The sequence below is a fragment of the Giraffa tippelskirchi genome, chromosome 4, assembly GCF_054371585.1.
Source record: "Giraffa tippelskirchi isolate mGirTip1 chromosome 4, T2T-mGirTip1v1.2.pri, whole genome shotgun sequence".
In the NCBI taxonomy this organism is placed as follows: Eukaryota; Metazoa; Chordata; class Mammalia; order Artiodactyla; family Giraffidae; genus Giraffa; species Giraffa tippelskirchi.
The window spans coordinates 201096818-201115481 of record NC_137278.1 but is presented as its reverse complement, the minus strand read 5'-3'; the positions used below and the strand labels follow the sequence as shown (position 1 = coordinate 201115481).

Genomic DNA, 18664 nt, shown 5'->3' with positions numbered 1-18664 from the left:
TGGGGAACTAAGTAACTCGCACCCAGTTGGCTTCCCAGGGCCCAGATGGTGACTCGGCGGCCCTGTTAGCGCCCAGGCCCACTGGCCAAGGGTCAGGCAGTGCCCAGCCCTGCAGCTCACAGGATGTGAGGGGGGCACCTAAGAGCTCAGGCCTCGCAGCCCCTGGAGGCAGCATGTGGAGGCCCAGCCCCTGAGTGGTTGTGTGACCTCGGCTGAGTTTCATGACCTCTCTGGGCCTCAGCCTCTCCCTCTGAAGGATGTGAATCAGAGGACATCTGATAAGAGAAGTCACTTGTCATCTGCAGGGGAGGTTTTGGAGGAGACAGGGCCATCCTGGCCCTGGTGTGAACATCCAGTGGGAGGGTGGAGGCTGCCAGCCATCCAGGTGGACCTCCAGGCTCCAGAAAACAGGTGTGCGTCTCCATGTGTCTCCTGAACAGAAATACAAGGATGTGGAGTCCAGTCTGAAGATCAAGGAGGTGGATGGCTTGGAGCTGGTGAAGAAGTTCTCGGAGGACATGGAGAACATGCTCCGTAGGAAAGTGGAGGCTGTCCAGGTGCTCAGCCTGGGGGCTGGGGGTCCGCCCACCCCGGACACCAAACACCCGCCCTGGCCCCTCCCACTCACATCACCTTCCGCCCCGTAGCTCTGCGAGCCACCAGACCCTTGTAAAGAGGAGGTGGGGTGGGGGCAAGGGGAGAGAGGGGAGGGCTGGGGTGGGCGCCCTGCCTTAGGGAACAGTGTCTAGGGTTGGAGGTTCAGCCCATGGTGTCAAGAAGGACCTGCATCATGACCTCAAGTTCAGTGGTGGGACAGGGTGCAAAGTGAGGGCCCAGGAGTCACCACTGAGTGAATGGTGGATGGGGCCAGAGGGTGGGAGGGCCGCGGGGTGACTGCGGGTGAAGTGAACCCCATCCCGCTCCTCCCCTGCCCTCCTCCCTTCTTCCTCCTCACCCTCCTCCCCTCCTCCCCCACATCTACTCCTCCCCACCCTTCCCCTTCTCCCCTCCTTCCCCTTCTCCCCTCCTTCCCCTTCTCCCCTCCTCCCCCCACCCTCCTCCCTTCCTCCCCTCCTTCCCCTTCCCTCCAGGGTCACAGCCACAGACTCTCCATGAGGGGGCCCGTGGGGAATCTCCTGCAGAGCAGCGCTAAATAACCTTTGCCCTGTGGAACTTCATCATGCCCTCAGCAATGGGGTTGGGTATAGGGCAGCAAGGATTGCTCTGGCCAGTTCACAGGAGGATAAACAGAGACCCAGAGGATCGCAGATGATGTAAAATCCCATCTTCCTGGTAATAAATGCCCTGCTGTGTCTCTCCTTCTATTTACTGAGCCTTTTCTTTCTTTTATCTTTTTTTTAAGTTATTTGTTTATTTATTTGGCTGCACTCAGTCTTAGTTGCAGCATGTGAGATCTAGTTCCCTACCAGGGATCAAACCCACGGCCCCTCCACTGGAAGCTTGGAGTCTTTACCACTGGATCACCAGGGAACTCCTCTTTTTTTTTAATATATTTTATTCATTTATTTTTTTGGTTGCTCCATGAAGCATGTGGGATCTTGGTTCCCCAACCAGAGATCAACCCCATACCCCTTGCAGTGGAAGCTCAGTCTTAACGACTGAACCCCCAGGGAAGTCCCAATGACTTTAATTTTTAAACCAGTGTTAGATTGACAGCAGAATTGTGAAGAAAGCACAGAGTTCCCATTTACTCCCCCTGCCCTCACAGACACAGCCTCCTCAGCTCCCAACGCTCCCACCAGATGGTTCATTTGTACAATCAACCAACTGACACTGACACGTCATTGTCACCTGAAATCCATAGTCTGCACGAGGGTTCACTCTTGGTGGTGTGCGTCCCAAGGCTTTGGACGAACATGTAATGACATATACCCACTGCCATAGATCATAGAGTAGTTTCACTGCCTTAAAAAGTCCTGCTTGCCCCTGGCCACGGCTGACCTTTGGGCTGTGTCCCCAGCCTTCCGTGTCTGACCTTCCCCGGAACACTCCCTGTGTTGGACCTTCCTCTGAACACTGTGTGGTTGAAAGGACCCTGCGTGTCGCCTTGCAGACTGGTCTCCTGTCCCTTGACCTGCATCTGCCTTTTGGCCGCTGTGACTAGCGCTGCTGCACATGTCCGTGTGCAGGCGCTGGTCCAGGTGTCTGGCCCCGGTTCTTGTGGGTGGGCCCCTGGGAGTGGACCTTATGGGGCCACTGGCCTTTCCCCGTTCACTCTCTACCTCGTGTCCCCACCGCAGAATCTGGTGGAGGCTGCCGAGGAGGCCGACCTGAATCACGAATTCAACGAGTCCCTGGTGGTGAGTCCTCCTCCACCCACAGCCCTGGGAGGTCTGACTAAAGTCCTGAAGCCCTTCGGGCCAGGTCCCCTGAGGACGGGACATGGGGCAGGGTGGGGGGTAAGAGGCCCAGCATCATCTTTCAATGCATGCAGGTGTGTATGAACCTGAGGGCTGGTTCTGAACCTCATAGATGTGAATGAACCTGAGGGTTGGTTCTGAACTGCACAGGTGTGTATGAATGTGAGGGTTGGTTCTTAACCGCACAGGTGTGAATGTACCTGAGGGTTGGTTCTGAGCCACACAGGTGTGTATGAACATGAGGGTTGGTTCTGAACTGCACAGGTGTGAGTGAATGTGAGGGTTGGTTCTGAACTGCACAGGTGTTTATGAACCTGGGGATTGGTTCTGAACCGCACAGGTGTGAATGAATGTGAGGGTTGGTTCTGAACTGCACAGGTGTTTATGAACCTGGGGATTGGTTCTGAACTGCACAGGTGTGAATGAATGTGAGGGTTGGTTCTAAACTGCTCTGAGTCCTCGAGGAGCAATTCGTGGCCCAGCCAGAGGCCAGACTGCAGGCTGTCTCTTCAGACGGAAGCTCCCCCTGCAGGGACCCTGTTCTGGGTCCCTGGAGCCCTCCCACCCCCATTAGAGCTCAGGGTGCTGGCGAGGGCACCTCCGTCTGTCCACCTCCCCTGAATCTGTGTCTGCCTCTCTGTCCCAACACTGGCTGTGTCCACATCAAACAAAGTGAGGACTGAAGCCATAATCCAGACAGTTTACTTCAAAGCCCGAATAATCAACCATCAGGTCCAACTGTTTGGAACTTGCCCTGAATCAGTGGTGGCCGGACTCCTCAGCCCATGTGGACGCCCCTCCCATCTGACCCTCTCTCACCCCCTGTCCCTCTTGGTCACCCTAGTTCGACTATTACAACTCCGTCCTCCTCAATGAGAAAGACTCAAGCGGGGCGTACGTGGAGCTGGGGGCCGAGTTCCTCCTAGAGGCCAACGCGCACTTCAGCGACCTGTTGGTGAACACGACCCTGAGCAGCGTGCAGCTGCCCACCAATGTCTACAACAAAGGTGCCTGCCAGACCCCCCGGGAGTGAAGAGGCCCCCCGGGTCAGGAGAGAGTGAGTGCGGGTGTGGATGGCATCACTGCAGGCAGTGTGCTTTCAAGTGTGTGCGCGTGTGTGTCCACATATGTTCAGCGGGTGAAGACTGATCTCATCTCTCCTGTGTTCCCCCCACAATCTCACCCTTCAGACCCAGATATCTTGAATGGAATCTACATGTCTGAAGCTCTGAACGCTGTCTTTGTGGAGAACTTCCAGAGAGACCCAACGCTGACCTGGCAATACTTTGGCAGCTCCACGGGGTTCTTCCGCATCTACCCAGGTGAGGACTCAGAGAGGCATCTCCACATTCCTCCAGGCTCTGTATCTGGGAACAAGGTGACATTGCAACCCAATAAGCACACTTTCAAGTGATAACTGATGAAGGAATGAACCAGTGATGCCGTTGGACCCCTCGGTAACCAGCCAATCAATACCCACCCGGACTCTGGTCCTGCAAGAAGCATGTGGGAGGTGGACCATCAGAAAGCTGCATCTTCACTGGAGAAATGGGGCAAAGTCCATGTTCAACAGCGGGAACGAGGTGGCTGGCTAGTGGCCAGCCCAGCAGGCAGCGGGGGAATCTCCCTTGTCTACTGACCAAACAGAAAACAGAAGCCCCTCTACAAGGTCTCCAAGAGCTCTGCCTTCTGTTACTTCTCATTTAAAGGGATTCACCTCCATAGCTCATACCTACTCTTATTTCAGCCCCCTCTCCAGGAAACCTGGAGAAGGAAATGGCAACCTACTCCAGTAATCTTGCCTGGAGAATTCCATGGACAGAAGAGCTTGCCAGGCTACAGTCACGGGGCCTGAAAGAGTCGGACACAACTGAGTGACTGAGTACATACCAGAAAGCCTTAACATGGCCCTGTTTTCTGAGACAAGTGTTACTCCCTTAATCAATAGAAATTGACTAGAAGACAGACAAGAAATTCAGGCAAGGCTTTAAATTTGGGGCCCCAAATGGGGAGCAAGAACAAAACCCAGGTTCCCTTGCTGGCTCCCGCGGGGGATGAGCTGGTTCCTTTTATCAGGGTGAGGGTCGGAGTGTGTCCCAGGGTTGGGCTGGAGGGGTGCCTATGTGGTCTGCCCACACCTTGGTGATGTTGAGTGCAAGGAGCGTTTGCAGTACCCTGCTTTTGCTTCCAGTTCTTCAGAAGTGGCAGTTGTGTTTTTGGTGTTTTTATATCTTGTTGTCCATAATTTGCCTCAACTGCACACGTGTGCAGTTATTTTTAGTCTAGAGTTTCTCTGTATTTTGTTGCTCAAGGAGATGTTCATCCAGGTATAAGCACTGTAGCCAAGGGTCCCAGGTCCCTAGCCCCAGCCCGTCCTGAGGGGCTTGAGGATGGTTCCCTGTCCCCCAGGGTTTCTCTTAGGAGAAATACAAAACGACCTCAGGGCTCACGGGTTCCCCAGGGTGGACCCTCCCATGAAAAAAGTGTGTGCAAGTGTTAGTTACTCGGTCATATTCAATTCTTTGCAACCCCTGGACCGTAGCCTGCCAGGCTTCTCTGTCCATGGGATTCTCCAGGCAAGTATACTGGAGTGGGTTGCCATTCCATTCTCCAGGGAATCTTCCCAACCCAGGGATCGAACTCGAGCCTCCTGTGTTTACAGGTGGATTCTTTACCACCTAAGCCCCCAGGGACACTCCTGTCTCACCACCCAAATCCACAAGTCGTTGGTTCTTTTCTGTTCTCTGGAGCCTCAGTGGGCAAGTTCATCCCTTTTCCATGGAACAGCCCTTCAAATGCTTGAAGACAGCTCCCATGACCCTCAGGCCTTCCCCAGGGTGGAATTCCTGCTGTATCAGGGCTCCCAGAGCCGTCAACTTGTCTGCAGACACAAAGCTTGCCAGTTTTTGTCCTGGGTTGTTTGCTGTTGTTGTCCCTGAGTTCTCTTTACATTCTGACTATTTCCTCGCATTCCATGGATTCCCTTTGCACTCTGTTCACTGTGACCAATGTCCCGCAAAAGTCAGTGTGCTTCTTGGTGTCAGGGTAGTGTTTTAATGTTGTTTGCTTCTAAATATTTTTGAATTCCTCTGTGAGTTCTTCTTTGAACTTTTAGTAATTTAACAGTGTGTTTTGTAATTTCCAAATGTATGGGGATTTTATCTTTATCTTTTTATTATAAATTTCTTACTCAGTTGTTTGCAGCCAGAGAACATGGTGTACATGGTGCTGATTGTATGAAATTAGTTGGGAGCTAGTTTAATAGCTTAATATGTCATCAACTTTTGTAAATATTCTATATGTGCTTGAGCAGAATATGGGTGCTTTAATTGTTTGACAGAAATTCTGCCTACATCATTAGACGAAGCTTGTCAATCGCATTATTTAAATTTTCCATGCTTTTACTGATTTCATGTCTGCGTGCTCCTCATTAACCTTTACAACACACTTTTTAAGTCTATTTAATCTGATATTCATAGAGATATCAGTGTGCTCTTGGTTGGTATATGCCTGATATCTATATATTTCCCATCCTTTTACTTCCAATCTTCTATGTCACTTTGTTTTAGCCATATCTGTTGAAAACAGCAATAGCTTTTTAATTTTTATTCAAACTGACAATCTCTTTTACTATTTGCCAAGTTAAGCACATTTTCATGTATTATATTGCTACATTTGGACATACTATAATCTTATTTTTTAGATTTCTCCTCCTCCTTCTGTTTTTATGTTTCCTTTTTGCTTCTTTCTTTTTTGATGATTTGCTTTATTTTTCATATATTCCCCCCTTCCAATTCTCTTTCTTTTTCCTATCACTTCTGGACTTATTCCTCTGTTTCTATTTAGTCATTAGTCCTGCATGTATAACAGGGATTTATCAGGCACACGTAGCACAAGGTTTTACAATTAAATCATACTTTACCCTCCTTGCAGTCAAAAAAAGCACCTGAGAACTCTCCTGCTTACATCTCTGCCCCCACTCTGATTTCTTAATCTCCCCAAATTAGATGCCTTTATTGTTATCTGATACAAATATCTCGTGTGTGTTCCTGGGCCTTTCCAGATTCTAAGAAAGCAAGGCCATAGAAATGAACATCTCTCCCTCAAGATGTGTAGGTGAGCAGAGCTCTTTATTGAAGAGGGACTGTGTGCACCAGGGCGAAGGCAGAAAAGGGTCCCAGCTCCCCGAGGACTTCAGGGAAGGGCGTTAAAGGCCACGTGGGGGAGGGGCCTCAGGAGCCCACTCATCTGCTCAGGTCTCAGATTGATTGGCATCCAAGTGAGGTTTTGAGCATCACCTGTCTGGTTTCCTCCTAGTACACTCATGCTGGAGTCAACTGCAGCCTGCAACCATGGCCTGGCCTCTATATCTGTGGGCTGTGAGCCCTGTAGGGGGTTCTACAGTGTGAAAAAGAAAAAAGATAAAAGAAAGGAAAAAGGGGAAAAGCGAAAGGGAAAAAAGGAGGGAAATGAAAAAGCAAATCTGGTTTCAACTAGTCCGAGGTCCACATGCTTGCAGTCAGAGGTTTTCATCTGTGGAGAAACCACTTAGGAACATGTGTCAGGCCTCACCTGTGTCTCTCAGGGCACTGGGCGTTCAGGAGTTTGGGGGGGGGGTCCTACCTGTGAAATGCACCCAGATCTGGATCTGGGCAGCTGGGGGTGAGTGTCCATCTATCAGCTGCCTCCCGCCTTGCTGCCCCCTCAGTTTACAGGGTGTGATGACTGGTCCCACACACACTGCCCACATGCCCAGCTGGCCCTGCCCCCAGGGGTCCTGGCCATCCCAGGGTCAGCACCCAGCCTGGGGCTCTGGGGCAGCCTCGCTGAGTGAGGCCTTCTTTTCTCCAGGCATCAAGTGGACCCCGGATGAGAACGGAGTCATCACTTTCGACTGCCGGAACCGTGGCTGGTAAGCAACCCCAGGGGCCCGGCCTCTGGGGCTGGTGTCTCTCTGCAGCCTCTGGGTTTTGCCTAGCTCTCCCCCAGGGCCTGTTCTGCACCCACCCTGGGGCCGCAGGTGTGCAGAGCTAACCCAGCACAAGAGAAGAAGAGTGTCCGTCTGCATCACCCCACTGCTGCCCTGCTCCAGGACTGGCCACATCTGTCCTGCTCCCCCGACACCTCCTTCCAGGGCCCTGAGCTGACTGCACACCCACCCTCGGCCAGGTTCCCTCTCCCCCCTCACCCTTCCTCTGGCAGATCTATAACCAGGTCTGGGGGTTCCGGCTTCCTTCTTTCCCACTGTCAGATACCGCTGGGACCCAGGCTGGCCTGAACCAAAGAGGACAAGGGTCACTACCAAGACTTGACCATCCCCACCTGACATGCTCGCTCAGTGGGCACGGTCCCAACCGTTGCCCCTCCAATGGCTGCCAAATAGCTGGGTGGTTCCGGACACGAGCAAGCCTGGGCGTTGACTTGAACTTTGAGCCAGAGTCTGAATGGAAACAAGAGAGATCCAGCTGACAGTGGTTCTGATTCCCGCTATCCCACCACTGATCTGTCTCTCCCTCTCTGTTAAAGGTACATACAAGCCGCCACCTCCCCAAAGGACATCGTGATCGTGGTGGACACAAGTGGCAGCATGAAGGGGCTGCGGATGACCATCGCCAAGCACACGGTCTCCACCATCCTGGACACGCTGGGGGAGAACGACTTCGTGAACATCATCGCGGTAAACATGCCTCCCATTTGAGAAAAACCATCCTCAACCTGCACCAGAGTGACCTGTCCTTATGCGCACTCGATGCTTCATCCCCTGGAGCTGGGGGCTCCCACCCAGGATGGGCTTCTAGGGGTCCACAGTTTCTGAGATCACATGGGAAGTGTACATGTCCATTTCTCTGAGGCAGTAGCTCTCCTTGGACTCTCAGACGAGTCTGGGGTCCGATCTAGATGAAGGAGATTCTAAGTAGACTTCTAACTCAGCCCCACCCCTGTGCCCTTGGTGGCATCACCCTGCAAAGACCCCCCTTTCTGCAGGATGGGAGACCCCCAGCTCCCTCTTCCTTTGTCCCTGGATCCAGACACATCGGGAGGGAAGGACCAGCAGTCTCCCATCCTGATTCTCCTGAGGACCGCTCCACCTGCCCCCAGAAAGGGCTGAGGTGGAGGGACAGACAGACAGAAACGGAGAGAAGAGTTGGGTGACTCCTGGACCCTGTGAGCTCCAGGGGTGGATGGCACCCAGCAGGCCTCCCCAGAAGATGCCCAGGCCAGGACTTGTGGGAGAATGTTCAGAGTCAAAGCCCTGCTGTTCCCTGTACTCCCTTCCCTCTACTCAGAGAAACTGCCAAAAGTGTAGGGTCCCCAAGATCATATTACACAGGGGCCCGGGTGAGCCCACCCCTGACCCTCCATGAATCGTGAGCTTCACGACTGGGCCCTGACTTGCCAAACTGACCCTGTGTTCTGCCCTCTGCCCTTTGGCCTCCGCCCTCCGTTCTCTGCAGTATAATGACTACATCCACTACATCGAGCCTTGTTTTAAGGGGATCTTGGTCCAGGCAGATCGGGACAACCGAGAGGTGGGTGTACCTGGAGCCCGTCCGGCTTCTCCTTCCAGGGGTGGGAGTGGTCTTGCCCCCGGCCATTCATAGCCTCTCAGCTTCTCCTGGGGGCATCTGAGAAACCTCTGCTGCAGGCGTCCAGCTGTGAAATTAGGGGATAGGTCCTGTAGTCATGCTCTTCCTGGCAAGTAGCCCTGCACAGCCTCTGCAAATCCTGCCAACAGTGAAGTTTCCCAGGCTCAGTGACCACTGACCTTCCTCTAACTTCTTATTTCTGACAGCACTTCAAACAGCTAGTGGACGAGTTGATGGTCAAGGGTGTGGGGGTTGTGGACCAAGCCCTCCGTGAAGCCTTCCAGATCCTGCAGCAGGTCTGATGTGGGTTGGGGAGCACTGGGCAGGGATGGGGCAGGGGAGCCAGGGAGTCACGACCACATCTCCCCGCAGTTCCAAGAGGCCGGGCAAGGAAGCTTGTGCAACCAGGCCATCATGCTGATCACTGACGGGGCCGTGGAAGACTATGAGCCGGTACTGAAGAAGTACAACTGGCCAGATCGCAAGGTTCCTCTCGGGGAGAGGTGTCGGGGAAGCGGGGCTGGGGGAGTGCCTCCTCCTGCCATGTCTGCATGCTTGGCCCATGAGACCCAGGGTGACGTTCCAACATCAGGGTGACCCCAGAGCCCCACTCAAGGGCACAGAATATGGTGGGGATGGGAAATTGTGGGCTGTGAGCCTCACCAGGCAGACCCCACACCAGGCAGGCATCCCCCCATGAAACCCCACACCAGGCAAGGATCCCCCTTGCTGTGAGCCCAGGCCCCAGGCCCTTTCTGATTAGAAGGGCTGAAAGTGCAGAATCCAAAGCCCAGACCTAGACTCAGATGCAGCCAGGCCCCTAGTGGCCGGGACTCAAGCCTACCGGGTCTTGTCCACCAGGTCCGGGTCTTCACCTACCTGATTGGAAGGGAAGTGAGTTTTGCTGACCGCTTGAAGTGGATCGCCTGCAATAACAAAGGTGGGTGATGCCACGTCAGCCAGAGTGTCCGGGGCCTCACCTGAGCACAGGTGCTAAGCCAGGGCTCCAGGGAGGAACCCAAAGTGGAGGTGACTGCATCCGCCCCCTTCCTCCTTGGACAATCAAGACGGGTGTCGATTGCTCCCTGCGGGGCTCTCACCCCACGACACACCCTGAGACACACCCAGAGGTGGTGACTTCGGGTCTGCAGAAGGGAGGGCTGACTCTTGAAATGAGGTTTTACCCAAACCGCCACACAGAAAACCAGGCAGACAGGGGGACTGACATTTCAGCTTCAGTGCTCTCTGGTGTCCGACCTCCGTTCCTGCTGCTGCAGATGAAGCCCGTGGGCTTGGTTCTGCTCCAGACTCAGGGCACAGGCCATCGTTTTCTTTAGAATAAGGCTTTGTGTGTAGCAGCCCGCATCTCTGGGCCGGGACCCAATACCCAGGCTTCACGGTGCTGACTCAGGCCCCTCAACCTCAGCAGGATGTCCAAGCACCTGTTGTAGGCTGGCGGATGGTCCCAGCCCTGGGAAATGGATACAGTCAGGATGGCAGGGATGGCCCTGATTCTGTCTGGAGGACAGGGAGGTAGGGCAGGGAGACACAAATGTGAGCCATCAGTGAGGGGACAATCAGAACTGAGCTGTGGGCAGAGGGGCACAGGCTGCCCAAAGTGTGGGTGAGGGGGCAGCCCTCCTGCATTTGGGGGGTCAGGGCAGGCCTCCTGAAGGATGTGTGTCTAAGATGAGACATAAAGAAGTAGTAGGAGTGAGTCAGATGCGGAGAGCAAGGAAGGGCATCAAAGTGTCTGAGACAAGAGACGTCCTGGGAGTAAAAGCTGCCCGGCTCCCCAGAGCTAGGGAGAACGTCCTGTGGGTGATGGTGAGCAGACACGTGCTAAACCAGTCACAGCCTTCAGCTTCAGCCCCCTCCCCATAACTGACAGAGGACTGGGGTCAGAGAAAGGAGGAGGGAGGCTCTCTGCAAATAGACTTGAGGGGTAGGGGGAGCGGGTCAGGCGGTGAGGAGTTCCAATATAAAATCAAAAATTAAATTTTAAAAAATGCTATACACTTGAAACTAACACAGCCTATTCCTTTTCCAGCAGATCTTCCTGACTCAGGAATCAAACCGGGGTCTCCCGTATTGCAGGCAGATTCTTTACCAACTGAGCTATCAGGGAAGACATAAATCAACTAGACTCCAATATAAAATAAAAAATTAAAATACCTGGGACACAGCTGCCTGCCATGGGGTGCACCCCTACAGGACAGCCCTGCGGGGGGGTGAGGGGCAACCTTGTGCCCTGAGTTGAGGACCTGCTGCTCCCAGGGCAACTCTAGATCTGGGACGGGGGCGTTCTCCCAAGTCCAGGCAGGGCCAGGCCTTCATGTCCCGGCAGCACCACTGGCCTCCGGATGCCCGGGGAGAGGGCAGCTTTGGGAGAAGCAGCACCCAGTGACTAACCCAGGGCAGCTCCCAGCCAAGAGCTGTCGGCGGCTAGGGGTGTGCACCCCATGTCCACAGCCACCCTCTCCCCCACCAGGGTACTACACGCAGATCTCCACACTGGCTGACGCCCAGGAGAATGTGATGGAATACCTGCATGTGCTCAGCCGGCCCATGGTCATCAACCACGACCACGACATCACCTGGACTGAAGCCTACATGGACAGCAAAGTGGGGCCCCAGGGAGCGAGCGGGGGCTCCTGGGTTGGGGAGGGGTGGGCAGAGCACCTCCTGGGGAGGCATTGTGGCGTGACCTTCCCACCTGGAGCCACCCCCTGTTGGACAGGGCCTTCAGCCCTAGACTGTCCCTCCTCTGTGGTCCTTGCCTGCCTCCCTGTCCTCTCCCACCTGCACCAGGAAGAAAGGGGACTGACCAGTGGTTCAGACACCGCAGCTTAACCCAGCATCCTCCCTTGGACCCCGGTGTCCAATGAGACACTTGTAGGTCCCTCCCATGTAGGACCAGACTGGGAAGGTAGGCAGTCAGATGAAATGTCTGGGAAAGGGGACCATCCTGATGCTCCTCAAACCCCATCATGAACACAGACCCCTGTGTCATGTTGGGATTAAGAGAGACCTGGGAACGGTGGCTCCCATAGGAGGGACGTGTGTTTCCCTCTCCAGTTCAAGAAGCCTGGACATGGACGACAAGCTCCCTGGCCCCTCCCGCTGCCCCCTCCTCTGCCATCCCTGGGGTCCACCTGGTCCAAGTGGCTATAGGGGCTCAGAATGGTGACGGCCACATTCTAGGCTTCCAGTGGAGGAGGGGAGGGGTGCATGCTCCACCTCTAAGGGAAACGTCCACGGAGTCTTACCAAACACTTAACCTGGCATCTCAGTGGCCAGAACTTGTGCCCCAGTGGCTCCTTGGCATGTCCTCTTGCTTTCTGAGCCTTTGTTCCTGGGCTCGCGCACAGATGGACCTGTCCTGTGGGTGTGCCTGCCTCCTTGGCGTGGCCGAGACAAGAAGCCTGGGTGAGCAGGCTCGGGTCAGGGCCTCGGGCTTAGGGCTCTGAGACCTGCCCTGGCTTAGGGCTTTGCTTGCTGTGCTATCTGCCCCAGTCCCCCTCTAGCCCCCTCCCCTCCGTCTTTCTGCCAACTCTCCTCCTCATGCAGGGAAGGGAAGCTTCCTTGGGGGCAGTCGTGGTGACTCGGGTCCCCATCTGCAGACTCTGTCCCTTTGCCCACCCCCTCTGACAGTTCTCCACCCGCAGGCACAGAGCCTGGCGCTGCTGACTACCGTGGCCATGCCTGTCTTCAGCAAGAAGAATGAGACGGTGAGTGGCCGCTCGTGAGCAGCTGTCCAGGTTAGAGCTGGGGCCGCCGGCCCTCATCTTTAGACCCGGGGTTCTTGACGTGGCCTCAAGGTCACCTTGGGCGTGTGTAAGCTCAGGTTCCAGGCCCTGTGCCCAGGGACCCACGTCTCTGGGTCGGGAGGGGCGAGGCGGGATCCTCACTTCCAGAAGCTGCCCTGTGATTCTGCTCACCCAGCCGGGTGCTGGCCAGCTGCTCTGGACGTGGGACCCTGCCTGGGGACACTGGGCCAGAGGAGTCACCTGCCCAGCATCCAGCAAAGCCACACTAACCCTACTGGCGTGGGCAGCTCTGACTTGCCCACACCAGTGTGGTCTGTGAAGGCTCTAGTAAAGGAGTTTGAGAGCTTCCCATTCTCTGTCTGGATGGGAAAAATTTCCTTACAGGCCCCATGTGCTTCAGAGCTCCCCAGCCCCCAGATTAGGGTCCCCCCGGATCCCAGTACTTCAGCCTCTGCTGTGAAGGCTGATATTTCATTCAACTCTGTATTTCATTTAAATATTACAACTTCAGGGTTAATACAGGACAGTAATCTTCCCAGCGTGAGGTTACTCCTAGGGCCTCTTCTGCGAGGTTCTAGGTTTTTATTCCAGGATCTCAGCCTAAACCCTAACTGCAGAGGAAGGGCCACCTGCGGCGCAAGTCACTCCCTCTTGCGGGTCTGGGCAGGCCGGGGATCCAGCCTGGCCTCGCACATGGGAAGCCGGGTCCCCTGACACCGGCGTTTCCTTCCAGCGATCCCATGGCATCCTCCTGGGCGTAGTGGGCTCTGACGTGGCCCTAAGGGAGCTGATGAAGCTGGCACCTCGGTACAAGGTGAGCCTGGATCAGCCCCCGAGTGGGGTCACAGGCCCCCCAAGAGCCACTTCAGCAGGCTCAGGAGCCTCCCTGCAGACAGCGTGGTCGAGACCAGAGCTGGGACAGGGTCTGCATTCCTCCTCCTAATGCCCGCTCCCCAGACACTCCACCCCTGACATTCCACCCCCATCCCACACACAGACACACCCCCAGACACCCTGCCCTTGACATCCTGCCTTCCTGTCCCACACCCACACATGCCCCCCAGACATCACCCCCCACATCCTGCCTTGCTGTCCCACATCCAGACGCACCCCTAGACATCCCCCCACACACACACACACCCTTGATGTGCAGGCATAGAGCAGAGGGGACAGAGGCTGGGGCCCCTGGGATCCTTGGCCACATCAGCTGCGTCCTGCTCTGTGGTCTCTGGCACTTCTCCCCATCCTGGTCCTCCTCCCTGCCCAGTCCCAGTCTTCCTGCACAAAGGCCCCCAAAACCCCCTCAATCCCTGTCTCCCCAGCTCGGGGTGCACGGCTACGCCTTTCTGAACACCAACAACGGCTACATCCTCTCGCATCCTGACCTCCGACCCCTGGTAGGTGCTAACCCTATCTGCCTTGGGGTCTTAACCGTATGGGATTTGGGGGTGTGTATGTGTTCAATCATGTGTATGTGTTCAATCATGTCCGACTCTCTGCAACCACATGGACTGTTGCCTGCCAGGCTCCTCCGTCCATGGGATTCTCCAGGCAAGAATACTGGAGTGGGTAGCCATGCCCTCCTCCAGGGGATCTTCCTGACTCAGGGTTCGAACCTGGATCTTTCGCATTCTGGGCAGCTCCTTTACCATCTGAGCCACCACACTCAGATTTGGGGGTAGTTTATAGAAATAGTTGAAACAGTGAATGGGTTCCATTTAAGAACCCAATATAGGGACATCCCTGGTGGTCCAGTAGTAAAAGTCACAGGGAGACAGATTTCTGCCCTGGATGAGGAAGAACTTTCTAACAATTAGAGTCCCAAACCAGGACAAGCTCCTCGTAAAAGAAGATCTCCCTCTGAGGCCGGGAACCATCCGTCACGAATGCTGGCCAGGGCCCCTCTGCCTCGGGTGGAGGAATGGCCGAGATGCTCTGGTTTATGGCTCTGCCCCTCAAGCCTTCTGGAAGGGCTGGGCTTGAGTGGGGCCTTGTGTTAACCTTGTGTCTCTCCCCCGCCCGGCCCACTCAGTACCGAGAGGGGAAGAAACTGAAGCCCAAACCCAACTACAACAGCGTGGACCTCTCGGAAGTGGAGTGGGAGGACCAGGCCGGAACAGTGAGTGGCTCAGGGGGAGAGAGTGGGTGGCTGGATGGCGGGGCCCGGGGGGTAAGGGGTGCATAGGCGCTGAGCTCACCCCGCTCCCTTGGCGGAGACTTTCCAGGCCCAAAGCAGAAGCGGTGCTGCTAACAGACAGTTCTCCCTACAGCCCCAGAGAGATAAAAGCTGCTCCCTCCAAGGTTGAAGGAGCTCGTGTCTGTAGCCACAGAGGTTGGGTTTGGGTGGCTGTAGGCCAGCCTTGGTGTCAGGAGCTCCTCCTGGAGGAACTTGTGTCTGGAGGGTCGGCTGCAGTGTCCTTCCCTCATCAGCCCACCGGGAGCCTTATCTTGGTGAATTCTAGAATTCCAGCTAAGGGGAATAGATCCCTGGAAGCAGATCTCTTTTCCCACCCGGGATCTGCTCTAGGGGGAAGGGGAAAACCAACCATGTTCCCAGGGTTGACCTCTAAGGCGAGGCTCAGAGCCTCCGCACTCCAGTGTGTGCCGAGCAACTGATTTCGTTTTCTTTCTCCTCGAAGCTGAGAACAGCCATGATCAACGGGGAGACCGGGTCTTTCTCCATGGATGTGAAAGTCCCACTGGACAGAGGGGTAAGCGCTCCAGGGAAAGACTGAGGTCTGGTCCCAGGATGTGGTATCCTGGTTAATTAAGGTTGGCAGTGGAAGAAAGTGGAGAAAACCACTAGACCATTCAGGAATGACCTAAATCAAATCCCTTGTGATTATACAGTGGAAGTGAGAAATAGATTTAAGGGACTAGATCTGATAGACAGAGTGCCTGATGAACAATGGATGGAGGTTCGTGACACTATATAGGAGACAGGGATCAAGACCATCCCCAAGAAAAAGAAATGCAAAAAACCAAAGTGGCTGTCTGAGGAGGCCTTACAAATAGCTGTGAAAAGAAGAGAAGCAAAAAGCAGGGGAGAAAAGGAAAGATATACCCATTTGAATGCAGAATTCCAAAGGATAGCAAGGAGAGATAAGAAGGGCTTCCTCAGCGATCAATGCAAAGAAATAGACGAAAACAATAGAATGGGAAAGACTAGAGATCTCTTCAAGAAAATTAGATACCAAGGGAACATTTCATGCCACGATGGGCTCCATAAAGGACAGAAATGGGATGGACCTAACAAAAGCAGAAGATATTAAGAAGAGGTGGCAAGAATACACAGAAGAACCGTACAAAAAAGATCTTCACGACCCAGATAATCATGAGGGTGTGATCACTCACCTAGAGCCAGACATCCTGGAATGTGAAGTCAAGTGGGCCTTAGGAAGCATCACTACGAACAAAGCTAGTGGAGGTGATGAAATTCCAGCTGAGCTGTTTCAAATCCTAAAAGATGATGCTGTGAAAGTGCTGCACTCAATATGCCAGCAAATTTGGAAAACTCAGCAGTGGCCACAGGACTGGAAAAGGTCAGTTTTCATTCCAATCCCAAAGAAAGGCAATGCCAAAGAATGCTCAAGCCAGCGCACAATTGCACTCATCTCACATATTAGTAAAGTAATGCTCAAAATTCTCCAAGCCAGGCTTCAGCAATACATGAACCGTGAACATCCAGATGTTCAAGCTGGTTTTAGAAAAGGCAGAGGAACCAGAGATCAAATTGCCAACATCTGCTGGATCATTGAAAAAGCAGGAGAGTTCCAGAAAAACATCTATTTCTGCTTTATTGACTATGCCAAAGCCTTTGACTGTGTGGATCACAATCAACTGTGGAAAATTCTGAAAGAGATGGGAATACCAGACCACCTGACCTGCCTCTTGAGAAACCTGTATGGAGGTTGGAAGCAACAGTTAGAATGGACATGGAACAACAGACTGGTTCCAAATAGGAAAAGGAGCACGTCAAGGCTGTATATTGTCACCCTGCTTATTTAACTTATATGCAGAGTACATCATGAGAAACGCTGGGCTGGAAGAAACACAAGCTGGAATCAAGATTGCTGGGAGAAATATCAATAACCTCAGATATGCAGATGACACCACCCTTATGGCAGAAAGCAGAGAAGAACTAAAGAGCCTCTTGATGAAAGTGAAAGAGGAGAGTGAAATAGTTGGCTTAAAGCTCAACGTTCAGAAAACTAAGATCATGGCATCTGGTCCCATCACTTCATGGCAAATAGATGGGGAGACAGTAGAAACAGTGGCTGATTTTATTTTTCTGGGCTCCAAAATCACTGCAGGTGGTGACTGCAGCCATGAAATTAAAAGATGCTTACTCCTTGGAAGGACAGTTATGACCAACCTAGACAGCATATTAAAAAGCAGAAACATTACTTTGCCAACAAAGGTCCATCTAGTCAAGGCTATGGTTTTTTCAGTAATCATGTATAGATGTGAGAGTTGGACTATAAAGAAAGCTGAGCGCTGAAGAATTGATGTTTTTGAACTGTGGTGTTGGAGAAGACTCGTGAGAGTCCCCTGGACTGCAAGGAGATCCAACCAGTCCATCCTAAGGGAGATCAGTCCTGGGTGTTCATTGGAAGGACTGATGTTGAAGATAAAACTCCAATACTTTGGCTACCTGATGCGAATTGCTGACTCATTTGAAAAGACCCTCATGCTGGGAAAGATTGAGGGCAGGAGGAGAAGGGGACAACAGAGGATGAGATGGTTGGATGGCATCACCGACTCAATGGACATGAGTTTGGGTAAACTCCAGGAGTTGGAGATGGACAGAGGGGTCTGGCATGATGCAGTTCATGGGGTCGCAAAGAGTCAGACACGACTGAGCAACTGAACTGAATTGAACTGAACTGTGGTGACAAAGGACCTGGCTGAATCAGAGTGTGAACCTTGAGAACTTGCTGGAGCCTGGAAGGCCCGAGCGAGGGGCCCAGCCCTGCCGGCATCAGCCCCACAGAGCTTTGGCCAGCGAGTGACCCCTCTCCAGGGCCTGCTTCTCAGGGGCCCGGGGTGAAGGAGCAGAGAGCCTAGCCCTTCACAGGTCTTCTTTCTGCCTTGTGTGGATGCTGTTGCTCAGTTATATCCAACTCTTTGCAACCTTATGGACCGTAGTCCACCAGGCTCCTCTGTCCATGGGATTTCCCAGACAAGAATACTGAAGTGGGTTGCCCTCCACTCCAGGGGGGTTGTTCACGCCCTCCTCCAGGGAATCTTCCTGACCCAGGAGTCAAATCTGCATCTCTTATGAGTCCTGCATTGGCAGGCAGGTTCTTTACCACTAGCATTACCTGGGAAGTCCTCTTTCTGTCTTACCTGCCTGCTATGTGGCCCTTTTGTTGTTCATGGTGGAAAGGGGGAAAGTGTCAGTTGCTCAGTCATGTCCAACTCTTTGCAATCCTATGGACTGTACCCTGCTGGACTCCGCTATCCATGGAATTCTCCAGGCAAAGATACTGGAGTAGGTTGCCATTCCCTTCTCCAGGGGATCTTCCCAATCCAGGTTTCAAACCTGGGCCTCCTGCTTTGCAGGCAGATTCTTTGCCGTCTGAGACACCAGGGAAGTCCCTGGAAACAGGGAAAGTGAGAGTTAATTTTGCAAACTGTTAGCAGCTCTTGTAAAGCATGTCATCTGTGAAGAAGTTGAAAATCACTGCTGCTCCTCAGAGCTGATTTCCAGGAATGGGTCCCTCCAGCGATGCCTTCCTGTCCCCACAGACTTGCTTGTCGCCTACAAGGGACAGCTTCCTCTTTCCGTAAAAGGCCCTGCTGGCTGGCACTGACTCTGCATTGTCCCTTGACATATTTATAAATGTCACCTTCTCCCTCCCACTACTGCTGCTCTTTCACCTCCAAGGAAGAAGGTGGGCATCCATCAGCAACAATTAGATAC

The 18664-nt window shown here is 53.6% G+C and overlaps 1 protein-coding gene across 1 annotated transcript in view; it reads left to right on the top strand.

Annotated features, from left to right (window-relative positions):
* The first annotated feature begins 503 nt into the window (after window positions 1–503).
* Window positions 504–18664, top strand: part of CACNA2D4 (calcium voltage-gated channel auxiliary subunit alpha2delta 4) — a 66931-nt gene continuing 48770 nt past the window's right edge. The window contains exons 1-16 of the mRNA XM_081589897.1: window positions 504–557; window positions 2262–2321; window positions 3226–3388; window positions 3572–3703; window positions 7233–7293; window positions 7908–8058; window positions 8837–8911; window positions 9175–9264; window positions 9341–9454; window positions 9830–9908; window positions 11460–11588; window positions 12623–12699; window positions 13472–13552; window positions 14061–14135; window positions 14771–14857; window positions 15378–15449. Coding sequence (XP_081446023.1) covers window positions 519–557; window positions 2262–2321; window positions 3226–3388; window positions 3572–3703; window positions 7233–7293; window positions 7908–8058; window positions 8837–8911; window positions 9175–9264; window positions 9341–9454; window positions 9830–9908; window positions 11460–11588; window positions 12623–12699; window positions 13472–13552; window positions 14061–14135; window positions 14771–14857; window positions 15378–15449 — 1485 coding nt within the window. The 5' untranslated portion in view covers window positions 504–518. The remainder of the gene's footprint in view (window positions 558–2261; window positions 2322–3225; window positions 3389–3571; window positions 3704–7232; window positions 7294–7907; window positions 8059–8836; window positions 8912–9174; window positions 9265–9340; window positions 9455–9829; window positions 9909–11459; window positions 11589–12622; window positions 12700–13471; window positions 13553–14060; window positions 14136–14770; window positions 14858–15377; window positions 15450–18664) is intronic.